The sequence below is a fragment of the Portunus trituberculatus genome, chromosome 20 (assembly GCF_017591435.1).
Source record: "Portunus trituberculatus isolate SZX2019 chromosome 20, ASM1759143v1, whole genome shotgun sequence".
Classification (NCBI taxonomy): domain Eukaryota; kingdom Metazoa; phylum Arthropoda; class Malacostraca; order Decapoda; family Portunidae; genus Portunus; species Portunus trituberculatus.
In genome coordinates, this window is record NC_059274.1 from 7,935,001 (window position 1) to 7,954,902 (window position 19,902).

The following is a 19,902-nucleotide window of genomic DNA, read 5'->3' on the forward strand; positions in this document are numbered from 1 at the left end:
GCCAAATTGAAAAGCAAAAACACTGCTAAGGAAAAAATGAAGGGAACAAGGGAGAAGAGGAGGGGAAGAGAACACAGGAGGCGCGGAGGAAGAAGAGGAGAGGTGGAGAAGAAGACAGATATGAAGACAAAAGCTGGAGTCTTGAGAATTTGAAAGGAGATAACAGGGAGGAGGATGACAGAGGAGGAGGAGGAGTAGGAGGAGGAGGAAGAGGAGGGGGAGGAGGAAGAGGAGGAGGAGGAAAGATGAGAAATAAGATGCAGAAGCAGAGGTCAAAGAGATAAGAGGAATGATGGAGGAACAAGAAACAATGACGTAGGTGGAATGACCCTTCACAACCACCACCACCATCACCACCACCAGCACCTCCTCGTCTTACCACGAAATCAGACAACTTTAAACATCTTCATCCTTCTCTCGCATTCTGTTCACGGTTACCTGAGAGTCACACCTGCCTGTACTGGTCACGTGAGAGACAACGACTAGTGCGTCCCTCATTAAACTATCAGGTTGGGCAGCGCGACAGGTCAACAGGAGAACAGACCTTTGACAATATTCATGGTGAGGAAGTTTACTGCTGTCTCACGGTAGTACTTTGGGAGGGTTCGAATTATAGACAGGTTTGGTAGACAATTACTCGGTTATGAGAACAGGCGGTAAATTGAGTTTGCTTCGTAATTTAAGTTTAGTTATTTAGTTAGTTGGTGAGTTATGTAGTTAGGTAGTTAGGTGAATGGATAGTTTGTTAGTGGGTTTCTCACTCACTTACTCTCTCATTTCCTCATTCATTACTCATTTGTTTCAGTGAGTGCGAGAGAGAAGGAGACTCGTGGTAAGACAGGGGCGTGATTCACTTCCTTGCGTTTCAACTAAATGTCTTGAAAATTATAGTGAATTATCTCGGGAAGATTTGTAGCTGAAAAATTAAGAGAATATATAGCACTCGTGTCTTCTGAGTTCTCTTACCTTGTCTCCCGCTCACCTCCCTCATCCAGAAGCTGCTTCGTGAATATAAACAAGGTCCTTTTAACCTTTTCCTACGTTCCTATTTTCGTCTATCTATTCTATCTGCATTTTTTCGAGTTCGCTTCGTTCTCCGTGCAAACTTTTACATCAAGAACCACATTAATGAAAACTTCGCCTTTGTCACTTGATAAAACTCTCCGACAACCCGGAATTTCTAATAAGGAGAAAGTGTGACACGCTGACGGCTCATCTCCTCCATCACAATATAATTAGCTCCAACAACAACGCACGGAAATACATTAGCATTGACACCTGCTGAAAGACTGAAGGATTCTCGCCAATTATCCACCTGTTCAGATATTTTCCTTCCCTGGTGAACGGTCAAGTCGAATCATTTAGTACAACACTGCAGGGACGAGATAGTGGGATGCCAGTGTCCATTGAACAAATAGTGACAGAGCAGCACAATCATTACCCAAAAGACAGAACAAGTCACATAAAGGTAAAGTAGTAAGTAATCCCGTACTGCTGCAAGAATTCGTGTATTTAGAGACAACACAAATAACACTAAAGCATGCAGCAGCAGAGCCAGAACCTCCCACGAACAGAATGAAACACAGCCAACAATACCCACAAATCATCTGCAATTACCTTGACTTATAACAAAGGTATACTGGCCTTACATGTTCAATTAGCAAAGCGATTAAGAAGAGAACAACTACGTATACTTTAAAATGAATAACAACGTGTGTGTGTGTGTGTGTGTGTGTGTGTGTGTGTGTGTGTGTGTGTGTGTGTGTGTGTGTGTGTGTGTGTGTGTGTTATAACAACCCCACTACCCACAAGAGACCAGTACAACCACAAAGGGAGAATAGGAAAGGACAGGGTGAAAGAGGACAGGGACATCAGAAGGAGTACTGGGAGTGAGCAGCAGAAAGGGGTGCCAGGGAGGTGTGTCAGGAGAGAGTGCCAGGAGAATGCCAGGCTGCTGATTGGTGCAAGGGAGTTACATTGCCACAACCATGAGTGCTAACGAGGGTTTGTTGCCTTAATGCTGATAGGGTGTTTGTGTGGCGAGTGCTGTTGCGTTGGCTGGGTGGAGCAGGAAGGGGAGAGGAGAAAGGAAGAGAAGGTGAAGGAAAAGAAGGGTTGGCAGGAGAGGAGAGGAGAGGAAAGGAAAAAATAAGGGGAAGGAAGAAGGAAAGAATGCGAGACACAGATGGAAGAAAGACACACAGAGAGGTGAAAACCACAGACACTACAACCATTTCAAACTCTCAGTACTATTTCTGTTTTATTTTACCATATAACGTACTTACACCTTACATAACCATCCTTTTACCATACAACATAACCTAACTATACAACATAACATTTCCATCCTTTTACCATATAACGAACTTACACCTTATATAACCTACTTGACAACTGGGTGAAGAGGCGCGCTACACGGAAACTTTCTTCACTCCAGCCCTTGTACTGCGACTAAACCTGTGAAAAGGTGAACGTGTAACTGATTCCCTTCCTCCTTCGAGCCCTTTGGGAGACACTTGGCTGGAGACGACTTGGGTACGACTGTGTTATGTGAAGGAGAGTACAGCAGACAAGTGTGTGAGAGGGAGGCGGTTGGACGAGTGGAAGTAGTGGTGGTAGTGGTAGTAGTGGGGGTGTCTAGTGTTCTAAGTCAGGTAGCATCTCTGAAGTAGTGGCTGTAGCTGTGGGCGTACTTACAGCCACTCCTTTCCTGAATGCTTTACTTCTCCTGCCCCGCCCCACCACGACCCGCCCCGACCCTCTCCCATCCTCCCTGTGTGTGTTGCTTGGTCAGAGTTTCATTGTGACGTGTTGTGGTGTGTGTGTGTGTGTGTGTGTGTGTGTGTGTGTGTGTGTGTGTGTGTGTGTGTGTGTGTGTGTGTGTGTGTGTGTGTGTGTGTGTGTTGGTATACTGCATCATGCTAACTGTCTTGTGTTCAGAATTTCACACAATATCTCTCGCCTTGTGTGGATATGTGTGTGCGTGGTCCAAATATTTCCTCTTTTAACAGTTTGCAATACTAATCTACAAATTAAATCAACAATACTCATAACAATACTAATTTGCGTATTACATTCTCTCTCTCTCTCTCTCTCTCTCTCTCTCTCTCTCTCTCTCTCTCTCTCTCTCTCTCTCTCTCTCTCTCTCTCTTCTTCTTCTTCTTCTTCTTCTCTTTTTCCCTCTTTTCTCTTTTGGTCTCTTTTCTTTCTTTTTTTCTTCCCTTTTCTCTCCTTTCTTTTTCTCTCTCCTCTTTCTACATACCTCCCTCTCATCTTCTCTCATCTACGTTGTTTTTTTAATCCTTCTTTTCTTTCACTTCTCTTACGTTTTCCTCCCCTTTCTTTCCTCTTCGTCTCCTTTCTTACCTTCCTCTGTCCTTTTCTCTCCCTCACCCTCGCGTCACCCTCAGTCGCGCCTCTGTGGGTTCGCCTCCTAAGCAGCCGTGATCCTCTGAGCTCCGGCAGGACTTACAAGGTGGTGTGTCAGGCGGCAGGTGCGCGTCCCCCGGCCACCATCACTTGGCGACTCGGCCCCACCAGACTCAACACTCACACGGACAAGGTAAGTGTATTTCTCTCTTGCCTTCCTCGTTGTGCCTAGCCTAACCTAACCTAACCCGATTTATGTACAATGGAACCACGCGCGCTTTGGGGTCCGAGGGGTCTCCAAGCGCACGGGATCGAATCCTGGCCACGGTCCGAATGTAGGTAGGGCTTCCTTACTCGGGGTAAAGATTCGCTAGTGGGTAGGCTCAGCTAGGAGGTATTTTAAATGATACCTCCTCAAGCCCATAAAATTCCCATGAAAAGCCCACATGGTATAGAAAAAAAGTGTTTACTCTTACATATGTATTAGGAGTAGCTTGTGTTTACTTTATCTAATTTAACTAACTAACACATACAGACAAGTAAATTTCTCCCTTGATTTTCTTCTTGATATCTACAATTGTTTACTCTTACGTCTCTATTAGAAGGATTAGTTTGTGTTCACTTTATTTTACTTAACCTAACTTACCCTAACTTATACTAATGTGCAAGATACGTAGAGTTCTCTCGCACTTATGTATTTGTAGAGCTTATGGGTTGATAGTTACAAGTACTACACTTACTATACCAAACCTAACCAATCTAACTTAACACACAGCACCTTATCATCACACTGCCTAACTTACACACCAAACTGCTATACTAACTTACATATAAGCACCACTATAAATAAAATTGCTTGCGCCACTAATTTTGGTGGGAGTGAACAGCACTTCCCATATATACTCTTCAAGTATACCTACAGTTGCCATAGGCCATAACATTAAAAAAACTTCTCTTCGTCTGCTTCGTGAGATTTTCATTTTATTTTATTTTATATTTTCATTTCTCTTCCACATTGACAAGAAAGGGATTAGTAACTATCTAGAATGTTTGATGCTAAGTTCCTCACAATTCGTCCCTCCTCCCATGCTGCTCCTCTTTCTAGTCAGTCCTTCAGTCCTTTGAGTCTCCCCTCTCACGCCGAATTCCTCGCATCCATGCACGTATTTCCCTTCCTCCAAAGTACCTCGTAGGCGTCCCAACCTCGCTGCCGCCATCCCAGCCTTGTCCTCCTCTGCACCATCATTCACTATTCGCTCACTATACTCCTGCTCTCTCCTTCTCAACTTTTTCTAATTCACTCACTCAGATTATATTCTTCCTTCTTTCCTGTGTTGCTATTCACTATTCATTCTCACAGTATTTCTCTTCTGCTTCTCTCGACTTCCTTGAATTCATTTCCTCAACTTGTATCCTGACTGCCTATTCTTCTTTCTTTTTGTATACCACCATTCACCCTCCATTCTCTCAATATTACTCTCCTTCTCTCCTTTTCTCTCCTTCCTTGTATTCATTCCTTCTCATTTTATATTTTGACTGCCTTTTCTTCCTTATTTCCTCTGTACCACCTTTCATCCTCCATTCTCACAATATTCCTCTCCTTCTCTCCTTTCCTGCCTTGAATTCATGGCTCCCCCTCAACTTACATACTCAGTGCCTATTCTTCCTTCCTTCCTTCTTTCCCTCCCACTTGCTAGCTTGCCTCACTGCTTTCCTTCTCTCCCCTGGGACTCGTTTCGCTGGTTCAGTGAAGGCAACGCTTGGGAGATTTATTTCCCTCACAGGTGAATAATTGATCACCCGTGTGCAGCGGTGAATGTTGCGCTGCGCCTAATGGTCCGCCCAATGCGTCTAGCGGCGGAGCAGTGATGGCAAGGCTGTTGAGCGGGCGTGGAATGCTTCTCAATTACGATACGATGTGAAAAAATGCCATGGGAATTGTTTGACTCGTAATAATATCTGTGTTCAGCTCAATATTACCTGCTGGTCTTATTTTGCCTTCTCCTCCTCTCCTCCTCCTCCTCCTCCTCCTCCTCCTCCTCCTCCTCCTCCTCCTCCTCCTCCTCCTCCTCGCAGTGCACCTGGTGTTACGCCGCGGCTCAGGTAAACAGGCAGGTCAGCTAAGGGAATTGCGGCTTTGCTGATTATTGCCCTGCCTGACACGTACCAAGGCCACACTCCATGCCGCACCACACAACACCACACCACACTACACCACACCACACCACAACACGCCACACCACAACACCCCACGCCACATCATACCACACCACACCACCACATCACACCACACCCACGCCACACCACATCACACCACACCCACGCCACACACCACACCCACACGCCACACACAACACCACAAACACAAAACACCACAACATACTACACCACAACACACCATCACCACGCCACCACCACACTCACGCCACACCACACCACACCACACCACACAAAACAACCCCGCACCACACCACACCACAACATACCACACCACACCACAACACACCACACCATCATCTCCAATCTCACACTAACCAAGGCACACAAATAAAATAATCTAACCACGTAACCCATCACTAAAAACTGTCCTTTCTGTAATGGAGGAGAGTGAAGGAGAGGAAAGGAAAGCAGCAAAGTAACAGTTTTTCCCTCTCTCTTTACGCCAATGGGTCGTTTTCTTGGCGCATACAAAAACAGAGGAACCAAAAACAGAAGAGCATTTATACGTACACAAACTAAAGCATTAATAGGAACAGAGGATGCAAAGAAAATAAAGAGATGGAAGACATAAACTCGAGCGGTTGATTTTACTGCACAGCGAGAAGAAGGTCGTATGAAGAAGAAGAAGAAGAAGAAGAAGAAGAAGAAGAAGAAGAAGAAGAAGAAGAAGAAGAAGAAGAAGAAGAAGAAGAAGAAGAAGAAGAAGAAGAAGAAGAAGAAGAAGAAGAAGAAGAAGAAGAAGAAGAAGAAGAAGAAGAAGAAGAAGAAGAAGAAGAAGAAGAAACTAAAAAATTATAAATCAAGAAAAAGAAGAGAGAAGAGAGAGAGAGAGAGAGAGAGAGAGAGAGAGAGAGAGAGAGAGAGAGAGAGAGAGAGAGAGAGAGAGAGAGAGAGAGAGAGAGAGAGAGAGAGAGCTGGATAGGCAAACAGAGGCACAACATAACACGGCAACACAGAAGCACAGAAACACAGAAGCACCAATAACATGCACACACACACACACACACACACACACACACACACACACACACACACACACACACACACACACCAACACGCACTATCGACTCTGACCCCGCAACACCCAAACACTCCAACACTGACACTATTCATCATGACTAACGCTCCGGCCTCTCCACATCCTACTCCCCCAGGTTAGTCATGAGGGAAACGTGACCACCAGCGAGCTACAGTTTACTCCTCAAGTCGGCGACGTTGGGAGGATGCTGAGTTGCGAGGCCGTGTCCCCGTCAGTTCCCACGCACCCTCTCGTTGACGACTGGCTGCTTGACGTCCATTGTGAGTATGAGCAATGGTTCCCCAGGTGATTAGAAGCTGAGGTTCCACGCAGGGTTGTTTGTGAGTAACGGAGTGCGTGGGAATGGATTGAGTGAAGGAAAGGTTGAGAACTGAGGGGCAAAGAGATGAGAGGGACTAAAGAGAGATATTTGGATGGAAAAGGAGAGGGCTGGAGTGAATGGAAATGGACTGAGTGAAGGAAAGATCCAGAACCGTGGGGACGAGGAGATGAGAGGGACTAAAGGAAGGTATTTGGGTGGAAAAAGATTGTTTGTGAAGGGCTAGAATGGATGGGAATGGATAGGAGAGCGAAGAAAAGCCTGAAAATTGAATAACTACAAGAAAGGAATTTGGAAAAGTTAATTTTTTTAGGTCGGGGAGAGTGAAGAAAAGGCTGAAAATTTAGGGACTACAAGAAAATAATTAAATAAAAAGGGTTGGTTTGGAAGGGCTGATGAGGTGGCTGGAAATAGATAGAAGAGTGAAGGAAAGGCTAAGAAATGAGTGACTATGGATGGAAAGGGGCTAAAGGAAGGTGTTTAGATGGGAAAGGCTTGTTTGGAGTAGCTGGGATTGAACGGGGGCAGTGACGGGAAGGCTGAGAAGAAAAGGAGAAAAAGCAGAGAAGTAACAAACATGAATAGATAACAGAAAGACGAAAAAAGGAGAGAAAGAACAAGAAGAAGAGGAGGAGGAGTATGGGGCGAGGGAAGATAAGAACATATGAGATAGGAAAGGGGAGGGAAGAAGAGTAGGAGGCGAAGGAGGTGGTGGAGGCCTGAAGGAAGTATATTAGAGACTGACTGCTAATCCATTTCTCTCCATATTAATTAGACACCTCCTTCCTTCCTCCTTTCCTTCCTCCTCTCTCTCGCCAAGAAACCCGTGAATATTACAGGATCTATATTTTTCCACTGGCAAGATTTGGGAGCATATTAATCACCTTGGCGGGACACATTTTCACCGCCTCTAATACCGCCACCACCACCAATAACTAAAGACATACCACCATCATCACCATCGCCACCACCACCACCACCACCACCACCACCACCACCACCATTACTCATATACACCTGCTACTGAGACATTTTTTTTTTTACCTGTATCTTTCCGTTTACCTGTGATATTTCAAACTGCAGACATTTTCGACGATAAGAGTTATGCTGATTGAGTTTTCTCCTCCTTCTCTTCCCTTTTCTTCCTTTCTTTTCATCCCTCCTTCTTTACTTCTTTCTCCCTTTCTCGTTTCATCACTACAAAAACCACACTATTCTATTTTTCTTCTAATTTTCTTTACTTCCTACAATCATTCTCTCTTATCTAACCTTCCTTTCTTCTTTCCTCTTCTCTCTCTCTCTCTCTCTCTCTCTCTCTCTCTCTCTCTCTCTCTCTCTCTCTCTCTCTCTCTCTCTCTCTCTCTCTCTCTCTCTCTCTCTCTCTCTCTCTCTCTTCTCTTCTCTCCTTCTTTCACTGTCCTTCCTTCCTTCCTTCTCACATCGTTCTCCCTTCCTCTCCTTCCTTCTCTTTACCTTAACCCTTCCCTCCCTTTCGTCCTTCTGTTCCTTCTTCTCTTCTCTCAATACATCCCTTCTATCCCCTCTCTATCTTCTTGTACTCCCTCATCGTCATCCTTTCTATTAACTCTCCTCCTCCATTCCCTTCATTTATCTCTCCTTGTTCCATGTTCTCTATTTCCCTTTGTATCTCTTTGTATTCTCTATTTGTATCTCTCTGTGTTCCCTTCCTTTCCTTCGCTACCTATCTCTCCCCCCACAGACGTTCCCATGGCCAGTCTTCACGCTGGACGCTCCCTCAACTTAAGCAACATTGAAGAGGGAGATGATGTTTACTTTGAATGCTCCATCAAGGCAAACCCAAGAGTGTACAAGGTTGTTTGGCGTCACGAGGTAAGATATAGACTTCCTCTTTCTATTTCTATTTCGTTAGATGTAAAAATTAGTTTCTTTCATTCCAGCTATGCGTCTTTCTTTCACTTTAGGGGTAAAAATTCAAGTTTCTTTCATTACAATTATAGAAAATGTGCAGAAATACGAGGTTGTCAGGCGTCAAGAGGGTTCAGGGTTCCTTTTTCTCTTTCTCTTTCGTTAGGTGCAAAAATCGGACTATCTTACATTACAGCCATGCAAAAATCTATCTTTGTCTTTCTCTTTTTCTTTAGGGGTAAATTAGTTTCTTTCATTATAGTTACAGAAAATATGCAAAAAAAATACGAGGTTGTTTGGCGTTATGTGGTAATATTCAGTGTTCCTCTTTCTTTACTTTCGTTAGGTGTAAAAATTAGTTTCTTTTACTACATGTATGCAAAAATTTATCTTTCTCTCTCTCTTTAGGGATAAAAATTAGAGTTTTTTTACTACAAGTATGGAAAATTCTATCTTTCTTTCTCTCTCTTTAGGGGTAAAAATTTGAGTTTCTTTCATTACAGTTATAGAAAATATGTTGAAATACGAGATTGTCTGACGTCACGTGGTAAGATTCATGGCTCCTCTTTCTCGATCGCTAGGTAGAAAAACCAGACTATCTTTCGTTACAGTCGTGTAAAAACTGACCGTTCTCATTTTATAGGGGGTAAAAAAAACTTTTCTTTCATTAGAGCTAAAGAAAAAAACATTAAGAAAAGGTTGAAACTGGTTCTGAACATAAGCAGATGGATGAATTAAATAGACTTGATTAGGTTGTTTGTGGAGATTCAATTAGGTATCTTTTCAAAGGTCAGGTAAAGTTATCGATGTGATTCATGGTTTGATCCGGTGAGCATGTTTTATGTAGAGACCGCTACGTGTAAGTGTGGTGGTTCCTTGCAGTCTCTTTTGTTTCATTATACAATCTCTCTCTCTCTCTCTCTCTCTCTCTCTCTCTCTCTCTCTCTCTCTCTCATATTCTCCTCCTGAATCAGCTTATCAATTTTCATAATATTCTTTCTAAACTCATCTTTCTTTTATATTTTATTCTTGTTTCAGTTATTGTTTCTTGGGTGTAAGTTTCTGTTTCTTTCTTTTCAGCTCCTGTCCATTTATTTGTGTCCTTATTCTCTTATATTTTCTTTGTTTTCATAGTTCTTTTTTTATTATTTAATGCTAAGACGTTATTATTATTATCATTTGTTGCAGGCATTTAATCAAACCATGAAATCTTTCTCTCACTCTCTCACTCTCTCACTCTCTCTCTCTCTCTTACTCTCCCTTCATCATCCATTTCCTTTCAGCCTTTCTTCTGTTTTTTCCTTAACCTTCTTTCCGCCTCCCCTATTCTCTTATTTCCGCACCTCGTTCCCTTTCTTTTCACTCTCTTTCTCTCACTCTCTCGTAGTCTCCTTTCTTCTCCTCACGTGATCCCTAATGCCACACGAGCCCTTTAATCTCTTCCATTGAGGGCAGGTGTTTTGTTTAGCTCTCCTCTATCTTTGTTCTTAGTCTCCCCCACTACTCCCTGCCACACACCTTTTCTTTCACCTGGACGCCCTGGTAATGAACGATTTGCTGGTCTTAAGAGGCGACCAACTTCATTGTCCTTCAAATCTTTCTCTGGTGTGAGTGACTTGGTGCAGTGGCTCTGGGTTATTTGTTCGTGTGTGTGTGTGTGTGTGTGTGTGTGTGTGTGTGTTATTGTATTTCCTATAACGAACAGTTTTGTTTTGTATACATGGACGAGTTATTTCTTTTCCATTTGTTAATATTTGTTTCCATACACATCTTTTTTATTCTTTTTTTTAAGCAACAATCCCCACTAAAAAAATATTCTATAACGTTCAACTCGATACGTTTTCAGAATTAGAAGAACAAAATTTACTTACAGCTTGATTACATTCTCTCTCTCTCTCTCTCTCTCTCTCTCTCTCTCTCTCTCTCTCTCTCTCTCTCTCCACCCAAGCATCACAGATCTTTTATAAAAATGTTTAGCTTAATTACATCGTAGTGTCTGGCAAACTAAAACAAAAGCTTCATGTGGGCGACAGTAGCTTTGAATGTCACTATATGCCATCTATACTCAGACATTCTTGCCCCTCAGCCTTTCTGTATTCACTTCCGCTATGTTTTGTGTGTCCCCGCCAAGGCAAGTCATGTGATCTGCCACTACAAAACCTAGCAACTGATAGACCCCTTGCAGATCACAGGATGTTAATGAGTGGTGTGTTAGTGAGAGGTGTGCTAACACTTGTAGATGTCGCTGCATTACTCACGGCTTTAAAATGGCAACGGAGGCGTGATAATGGCAAATGAACGGAGAGGAACCAGAAGGGACCCACAGGCCACGTCCCTTTGCTCAGTTTTTCCAAAGAGTACCGCGAGCTTCCCTGCAGTGTGTTCCTGTGACCCAGTGGCGAACTACGGAGAAGTTGTAAAGCCGAACTGCGAGCATGGCGAGCCACGAACACCCTGTGGCAATCGATCCCCGGGCAGGGCGAGAGCGAGTGTCCTCCCACACTGACCCCACTGAGTGCCTCTGTTGGCCTTGGTTTTAGTCAGCTATGGACCACGACTGCAGTTTGCATCCTCCTACTTAAAGCGCCGCCATTACCATCACAGGGCACTGGTTTGCCAAGGAATTACTGTAGCTTATCACAGACAGCCTCGTAATGGCCAACATACCTGCCACTGTTTGTCCTTCCTTTGTGCTGCTTAGTGATTGATAAATGACGGTTACACACTCAGGCCAACACTAAAATACTGAACATCCTTTCTATTTATGGTCACAGTATCCCTATTCCTTCTCCCTGAACAACACGATACACACTTCCCATTAACATTTTCACTGCTGTGGTCATCCTTTGCTAACATTCACAGCACCGCAAAGAGTGTCTCAATGAACACTTAGAAATAGAGGTGAATTTTGTCTCGTGTTCTCCAGCACTACTTGGAAGACTAGCACAGGGAACTAATCGGCAGTAATGAATCATCGTGGACAAACCTAGTCTGTCTCACAAAATCAATAGTATACGTACATTCCCTCTATTTTCAACTACTGTTACTATTCTTTATCTTTATTTCTTTATGTTCTTTATTCATTTCTCAAAAATTTTAAAAGAAAATTCCTTATCTCCTCCTCACAACACCCAACACTCTACTCCTTTGTCTTTCCCCTCCACGCAAGACAAGGATTTGCTATTATTTTCTATTCTTCCTTTTCTATATTTTCATCTCTGCTCAAAAATAATACAATCCTTATCCTTTCAACATCCACCGCGTCATGTGTCTCCTGCTTACTGTCCGACAGTGGATTAGTCCGTGTGGAAAGGACGGCTAATTCAATGTCGAACTTTGCTTTACTCCTAAAGGAATATAGAATAGCGCCAAAGCATTACGTATCCTACAGGGAGCGGTGCAACAGACGGCATAATACATTGACGTGATATCATGTTTCTCTTAAAGGTGAGGCAAAGTGTGACAGTAAATATGACGGCCTCGCTAATACTGGACTAATTCAGTGCACTTATTAACACACACGCCTTTGTTCTTACTCCGGCGCATGACACAAAACTTTTACTATTCTTTTATTCTTTATTTTCCTTATCTATTTTCATTCCTTCCCAGAAGAAAACTTAATCTTTATCTTCTCTCATGAGCCTTTTTCGTGGCTCCTATCAACCCACACCTTATTATGTTTCCCTCCTCCATCTCGCTCTGTCTCTCATCTCTACTTACCTTTCATCCTCTCCTTGCAACAATACACCTGCTTTTCTCAGTACACCAACATTCCTAGAGCCTCTTATCCACCCACACTGACACATTGCTTTGTCCCTCCTCCTCACAGGGCACGGATCTGCATCACAACGTCACGGCGGGGATCATCATCAGCAACCAGAGCCTCGTGCTGCAGAGAGTAACACGTGACGCTTCAGGGAATTACTACTGTGTGGCCTCTAACATAGAAGGTGACGGCCAGTCCAACCCGATCCACCTCAGAGTCAAGTGTACGTGTGTATGTCTTGTTGTTTGTATTACTTGGTGAGCTTATCCCTTTGTGCTTCTCCGAGTCCTTTTGGTTATTAATAGTGCAAAGCCGATGTAGTGAGGGATACGTGGAAGGGCTGCGATGTCTTCAGTAGAGTATTGTAGCAGACACAATCGGATTCGTGGTATATGGTGTTCTGGACGGTATATCAGCAATAGTGTTACAGTACAAAATTGAGGCGATAAGGGTTGTGTTCAAGACAGATGTGAAGCATTTATAACCGGTACATTCTTATCTTTTTTCTTCTGAACTTAACTTTCTTTAGGGAGCAACATATATCAAAGGGTTTCGTCTTTCTCTCTCTCTCTCTCTCTCTCTCTCTCTCTCTCTCTCTCTCTCTCTCTCTCTCTCTCTCTCTCGACCAGGTTTCTTACCATCTAAAAAAATTCCAAACAAAGGAATAGGTATCAGCAATTATTCAAGGAGAGATTATTTACCCAAGAAATACAAAATATAAAAAAATAAACTAACAGACAGAAACGATATGAAGACTTATATATTCAAAGGTAATCATGATTAGACGCCCACACAAGTAAGAGATTGACGAGAAAACTTTGCTATACTCGGAAGCACACTGAATAACATCACTTATTTTTTTCTTTATGCATGACTGATCAATAGTTAAGATTACGATGCTAAAATATTCAGAGCATTTACCAGGACGTGGCCACGAGCGACACAGGTAGACACATTCACTGGAACACCTCGGCGTTGTGGGAAACTGAGAGCTGCTTTGTGATTGATTGGTGTTAATAAGCCATTTCACTAGTCGCATCAGATTACTTGATGTGTTTACTGCAAGTGTTCAGCGGTTTCTCAAATGCTTTAGTGGCTCATATGTGTAACTTTTATAAGGCAGTTTAGTAGTGCTTTCAGTGCGTTCTTAAAGGCATTAGGTACCTGGTTTCACAAGATAACTAGGATGATTTGTTGGTTACTGTTTTTTAAAGGTATAGTTTAATGGGATATCAACGGCTTTATAAGTGAGTTCAATTGTTTTATGGGGCCTTTATAGGTTTCACAAGAAGGTTCAATGGTGTCTAGGATGGTTTAGTGGCTACTGTTACTTTTATAAGATAGTTTGATGGTCAATTCATAAGACGGTACAATACTTTTACAAAATACTTCAGTAGCTTTACAGGACACTTCATTCATTCATGTAAGTTCAATGCAGTTAAGCTATTTTCAAAGGCAGTTCGACGATTTCACAAGACAGGTGAGTGGCTACCATAGGACAGTTGGCTTAGCGAGACAGTTCAATGGTTAAGATTATCGACATGCGAGGAGTAACAGTAAGCGCGTTAGGCAAAGTGTCCAGTCCGGCCACTCAACACGCGATATTGACATAGATTCACACGTGTCTTTAATTATACACAACGACGTGGCTTCCCTCATCGACACGTGGTTGTAAAGAAGAGAAAGAAGCTGAACTCGCACAGAAACCTTGTCATGCGAGAGAGACAGAGAGAGAATATAACCTGTTTCTCTTTTTTCCAATTCCCGGAAAGGGCTGTATGTCAAAATAAAAATGGTGCTATTGGCTACAGGTGAATAAACTGACAGTCTCCATAGCTGTACTGCATTCGTTACCCTTCGCTCAGCTTTCCATTTCATTCTTTTTTCATCAGTATCGTTATCCAATATCTACTAGAGATGTACCGATGCATCGGTATCGGTATCGGAATCGGTGTTATCGGCCCATTTTTTGGGTATCGGTATCGGTATCGGCTTATTTTATGCCGATACTTCCGATACCTAATAGGAATTTACTACTTAGTGATATATTCGATATAAGATATTGATGATACCAAATTAATATAATACGGCGTATTAAGTTTCCGTGGTGATTACCGTATGTCATAGAATACTGTTTTCTGTGGTAATAAGCCACAACCTCTAAATTGGACGTGTATGAAACGCGTATAGGCTGAACTCCGGCATCCTGTCACACGGTCGGTCATGAGTCACCACGCATTCTCACTGTCTCTCAGTCAGACGCTGCTCCTCCACCCACACAAAGTTCACACTATAATCAAAGAATGTCAAACTTCAGGTATTGAGAATCCAACAAAATATATATATATATATATATATATATATATATATATATATATATATATATATATATATATATATATATATATATATATATATATATATATATATATATATAGTTAGTTAGGCATTTTGCATTATTGTAAATAACAGCATATTCTTATTTGATTTATAATTAACAGTGGTAGTGGTAGCCTTTTCCAAGATATCATACTGGAATAGGTGGAAGCTCGAATTATATATGTATATTAATTTTAATGCAAGTTTAATTTTTGAGTTACTTGTGTTAACCTAAGGATGTAAAAATTCCATAACTAAGAAAGTAACGATTCTGTTTTGTAATCATGTGCATTGTGTATAATTTGTTGCATATTAATTATTTAAGATCATAGCAATACACTAGAAATTTAGAATAAATTAAACTTTTTTCTATTTAATTGAAAAGATTAGGTGAAAGCTCATTTTTCTGAATTGGTCTACTAATGTCTAATAATTAATATCAAAGGATGTCAGATTTAATTAAAGAGAAACATACACAACAAAATGAGTTTCTTTTGCTAATATTTTGTGTCTGTTTTACAATTCTAGTAATTTAAAAAATATTTTTGATCTCCAAAATATCGTCAATAAAATTAATAATGAAAATGCACAAGACCAAATGGTCGCTAAAGGAGTAAGAAGTAAGAATTTAAAATAACTGACAAGAATCAGAAGACTGAGAAGATATTCATTCCAATTACTGAGTAATTTACCTTTGCACATGGCTTCAAAAAGCTTCTAGAAACGTTCTCAGAAGGACTTACAGCATCCCCCAAAACAAAGCCTCCCATCCGATAACGCTCGCCGTCCACCAACTCATCCTGGTGTCCAGTGCAGTAATCACTATAAGTAGTAGTATCGGTATCGGTGGTATCGGTATCGGCCCAATTAGGTGGTATCGGTATCGGTATCGGAATCGGCCAAAATTTTGGTATCGGTACATCTCTAATATCTACACAGTGGGAACGCTTTTTTGTCCGGGGGAAGATGAACCACCTCCGTTATTTATTCTTTATTCCTTCCCTCTCCATGCACATCCATCACTCCTTTGTTCTTCCCTTCCGTCCGTGAATAATAAATAGGAGCACTTCCCGTATTCCTACCTATTGGTGTCCCTCATTCACGAATAAGACGGGGATGGATAGCAAACAGTTTCTCTTAGTTTATTTCAATTCATTCTTCACCTCAGTTCACCCTTTCATTATAGAGTAAGGGAGATGTCAATTACTCGGCCGCCGTTAGTGGAATGTCAAGTTTAAGTGTGTGAATCGGTACCATACAGACGCGCCTGTGTGTCGTGAGATGCACATGACCTACCACGGGGCCGCCAGGCTGGAGCAAGTCAACATCCCGTGCCACCTGGACGCTCACCCACCCCCGCTCACCTACCGCTGGACCTTCAACAACAGCGGCGAGAGTGTTGAGATTCCCCAGGTGAGGCGCTGCACCACTGTGTTTTTTGTGTCTGCATGAGAAAGACAGGAAGATACAGACGGTGTGCATGTGTGAGTGCGTGTGTTCGTGACGGGTGGTGTTATGTGCCTCACGCTTCTCACGCCCTTCCCTGCCTCCTTCAGGAACACATCAAGGTGGGCGTGTCTGGCTCCACGGTGAGCTACACGCCCAACACGGAGCTGGACTACGGCACGCTGCTCTGCTGGGGGAGCAACGTGGTGGGGGAACAGCGCCAGCCTTGTGTCTTCCACGTCTTCCCCGCTGGTGGGTGGTCTACACACACACACACACACACACACACACACACACACACACACACACACACACACACACACACACAGCGGTATTTTTTTTCTTTTTTTACTTTTGTTGCCCTTGGCCAGTCCTCTCCTTGCATAAGAATAAAAAAGAATCACGCTTTTCATTTACGAGTACAAGCAAAAACGTTAATCATCTTCCTGCCTTTCTTTAATTCCTCCTTTCCTTCCCTGTTCCCCTCCCACCCACCCATCCCCGCAGGCCGCCCTGACCCACTGCACAATTGCTCCTCTTTCAACCTGTCCGTGTCCGTGGTGCACGTGCGCTGCGTGGCGGGGTTCGACGGGGGCCTTCCGCAGACCTTCATCCTGGAGCTGCGAGACCCTCACTCCGGCGCCCTGATTGCCAATACGACCAACATGGTACGTGTGTGTGTGTGTGTGTGTGTGTGTGTGTGTGTGTGTGTGTGTGTGTGTGTGTGTGTGTGTGTGTGTGTGTGTGTGTGTGTGTGTGTGTGTGTGTGTGTGTGTGTGTGTGTGTGTGTGTGTGTGTGTGTGTGTGTCAGTGGAAAACAATGTTCACCTTTGTCTTTTATTGTATTTAAATTATATAATCCACTTGGAAATTACGATATTACATTACACACACACACACACACACACACACACACACACACACACACACACACACACACACACACACACACTCTCTCAATTCTCGTGTTCTGCTGCCCTCCTACAGGTCCCTTTCCTCTCTGTCGGTGGTCTGCCTCCGGGCCTGGCGTTCAAGAGCCGCGTGTTCTCCACCAACGCCAAGGGCCGCAGCGAGCCAGTCTCCCTGCTCGTATACACGCTCAAGGACGTGGCTGAGAAGCGGACAGGTGAGTCAACACAACCTCCCCCCCTCTCTCTCTCTCTCTCTCTCTCTCTCTCTCTCTCTCTCTCTCTGTAGTCACGCTTCTCTCCTCTGCCAATCGTTGTATTTTTCTTCTTTCATACTTGAGTCTATATTTATTTCTCTCTTATTTTACCTTCTCTTTCTTTCGGAATATGAACGTAATTAAATGATAGAAGAAACAAGAAATCATTATCGTATGCTTACGTATTTCATCTTATCCATAAATTAGTTTAGTTTACCGCCGTGGTACAGTGGAACCATGCGTGCTTTGGGGTCCGAGGGTCTCCAAACGCACGGGTTCGAATCCTGTCCACGGTCCGAGTGTAGGTTGGGCTTCCTCACTCGGGGCAACGGTTTCCTAGCGGGTGGGCTTTCAGATAGAAGGTACCCCAAAAAGTATCCCCTTTAGCCCATAAATTCCCGTGAAAAGCCCACATGGTATAAAAAAAAAAAAAGACAGATGCAAGAAATATAATCTCGGTACCAGTCTCGTGCTCCTTTGGTCTGTGTTCAGAAACGCTTTGCCCTCTCATCACGACTGTTTTCCAAGGCCAAAGAGATGACTAGGAGGGTTTTCAATAGTGTTTCTTCAGTTAATAATGCAGAAAACATGTCAATCTGCTTTTAGAACCGTATAAACACCTTAAAAGCCGTGTAAATTTCAATAAAATCTTTTGAAATAGTGGATATGAAGCACAGAAGTGTTTGAGAATACGAGCTTTAGACAGATTGGTGATGTGCGGATACAGCTCGAGTTGACTGACTGATCAACTGACTTAATCACAATCTGATAACTATAGCAACTATATACAACAGAAGAATACGCTCTTAGTTTGTCCTTATAAATCAATAACAAACCCTATCAAGATTTTTTTATCATTATTTTCTCTGGTGTTGAGTAATGCAAGCAATACTGAAATCCCCAAGAGTGGCAACAGATAACACATTCACCTCATAATAGCACTAAATCCTCGCACTATGTCTCATTCCAGTGTAGGTAACATGAAAGAGGCCACGAACAACATTCCCTAACATATAAAACTCGTCCATAACACATTTAAACTGTGCCATGTTTTAATTTTCTCCACTGTACCTCGGATTAATTCTTCCACTGTCCACCGTGTTATGTTTCCCCCACAGTGTCGCGTTGTAGGTAAAGCACTGTTAAAATGACCGAGAATACCAACCAACCCCACTGACATATTACGTTCTTGCGTTACACCAATTATTTTTACAGCACATCTTTTCACCGCGACGTTCGAATGACTGTCACTAAAACACTAAATTTGTCCATAAAACCATTAAACTGTGCCAGATGGTAGTGGAGGTGTGGCGTGCGGTGTGTCACTCATCCCTGCATCGTGTCTCCCGCAGCATCGCACCTCGCACCCTCACAGCAGCCACAACAGGGAATAAACATTTGCCTAAGCCGATAACTGAGTTTTGGGGACGCCTTTGTGGCATCCAGCAGCCAGAGGGTCAGAAAAATTGCACACACACACACACACACACACACACACACACACACACACACACACACAAATTGAAATGCGGTGTAATTTTATGTGTAGACCAGTAAAACGTATCACACTCGCCCAAGAATATTAAAAAACGAAAACAAAGAAAGAAAAGAGAAAAGAAGAAAAGAAAACTAAAAATAAAACTTACACCTACACGTCTCTAATCTTAATCCTTTCTCTCTCTCTCTCTCTCTCACACACACACACACACACACACACACACACACACACACACACACACACACACACACACACACACACAACAATAAACACACGTCTTCTTCATTCACTCCCACTCGCACCCAACCACGTAACTACATTTTAGCCCCACGACGCCCTTCACAAAACATAACCCGAAGGAAACATTTTGCAGAGGTGAGCGCCCTTCCTCTCTGGCCAGCAAAACACTAAACACATTATTCACAAGGGGAAAATTTAATCTTAGGGAGAGAATGAAACTTCGTCATTTCTACGTCATGGATTTCAATTAGATGCGTCAATTTAGAAGTAAAGAAGTGGTAGTATTTTTTTTTTTCACGGCAGCAAAGCAATATTCGTATAATAAGGGAGGGAAAATTAAACCAGAGAGGAAAAGAATACTTCATAATTTCTAAGGAATGGCGGTTTATGGAAATACATGAACGGAAGAGCAATGAAACACCAGTCTTCAGAAAAAAATCAAACCATAAATTCAATAATTGAACGAAGACAACCATTTACCCCTTCAGTACAGGCATACATTTTTACCTTGAGCTTTGTGTACGATAAGTTTATTTTAGATACATTAGAAAGGATTTATGGAGGTCAGAAAATG

At 42.7% G+C, this 19,902-nt stretch overlaps 1 protein-coding gene across 1 annotated transcript in view; it reads left to right on the forward strand.

Annotated features, from left to right (window-relative positions):
- The window catches only part of LOC123506673 (nephrin-like), a 128,913-nt gene that overhangs the window by 98,615 nt on the left and 10,396 nt on the right, over positions 1-19,902 (forward strand). Inside the window, 8 exon segments of the mRNA XM_045258925.1 lie at positions 3,411-3,562; positions 6,744-6,888; positions 8,668-8,798; positions 12,664-12,823; positions 16,241-16,392; positions 16,536-16,677; positions 16,933-17,093; positions 17,413-17,551. Of these exon segments, the coding sequence (XP_045114860.1) occupies positions 3,411-3,562; positions 6,744-6,888; positions 8,668-8,798; positions 12,664-12,823; positions 16,241-16,392; positions 16,536-16,677; positions 16,933-17,093; positions 17,413-17,551 (1,182 nt within the window).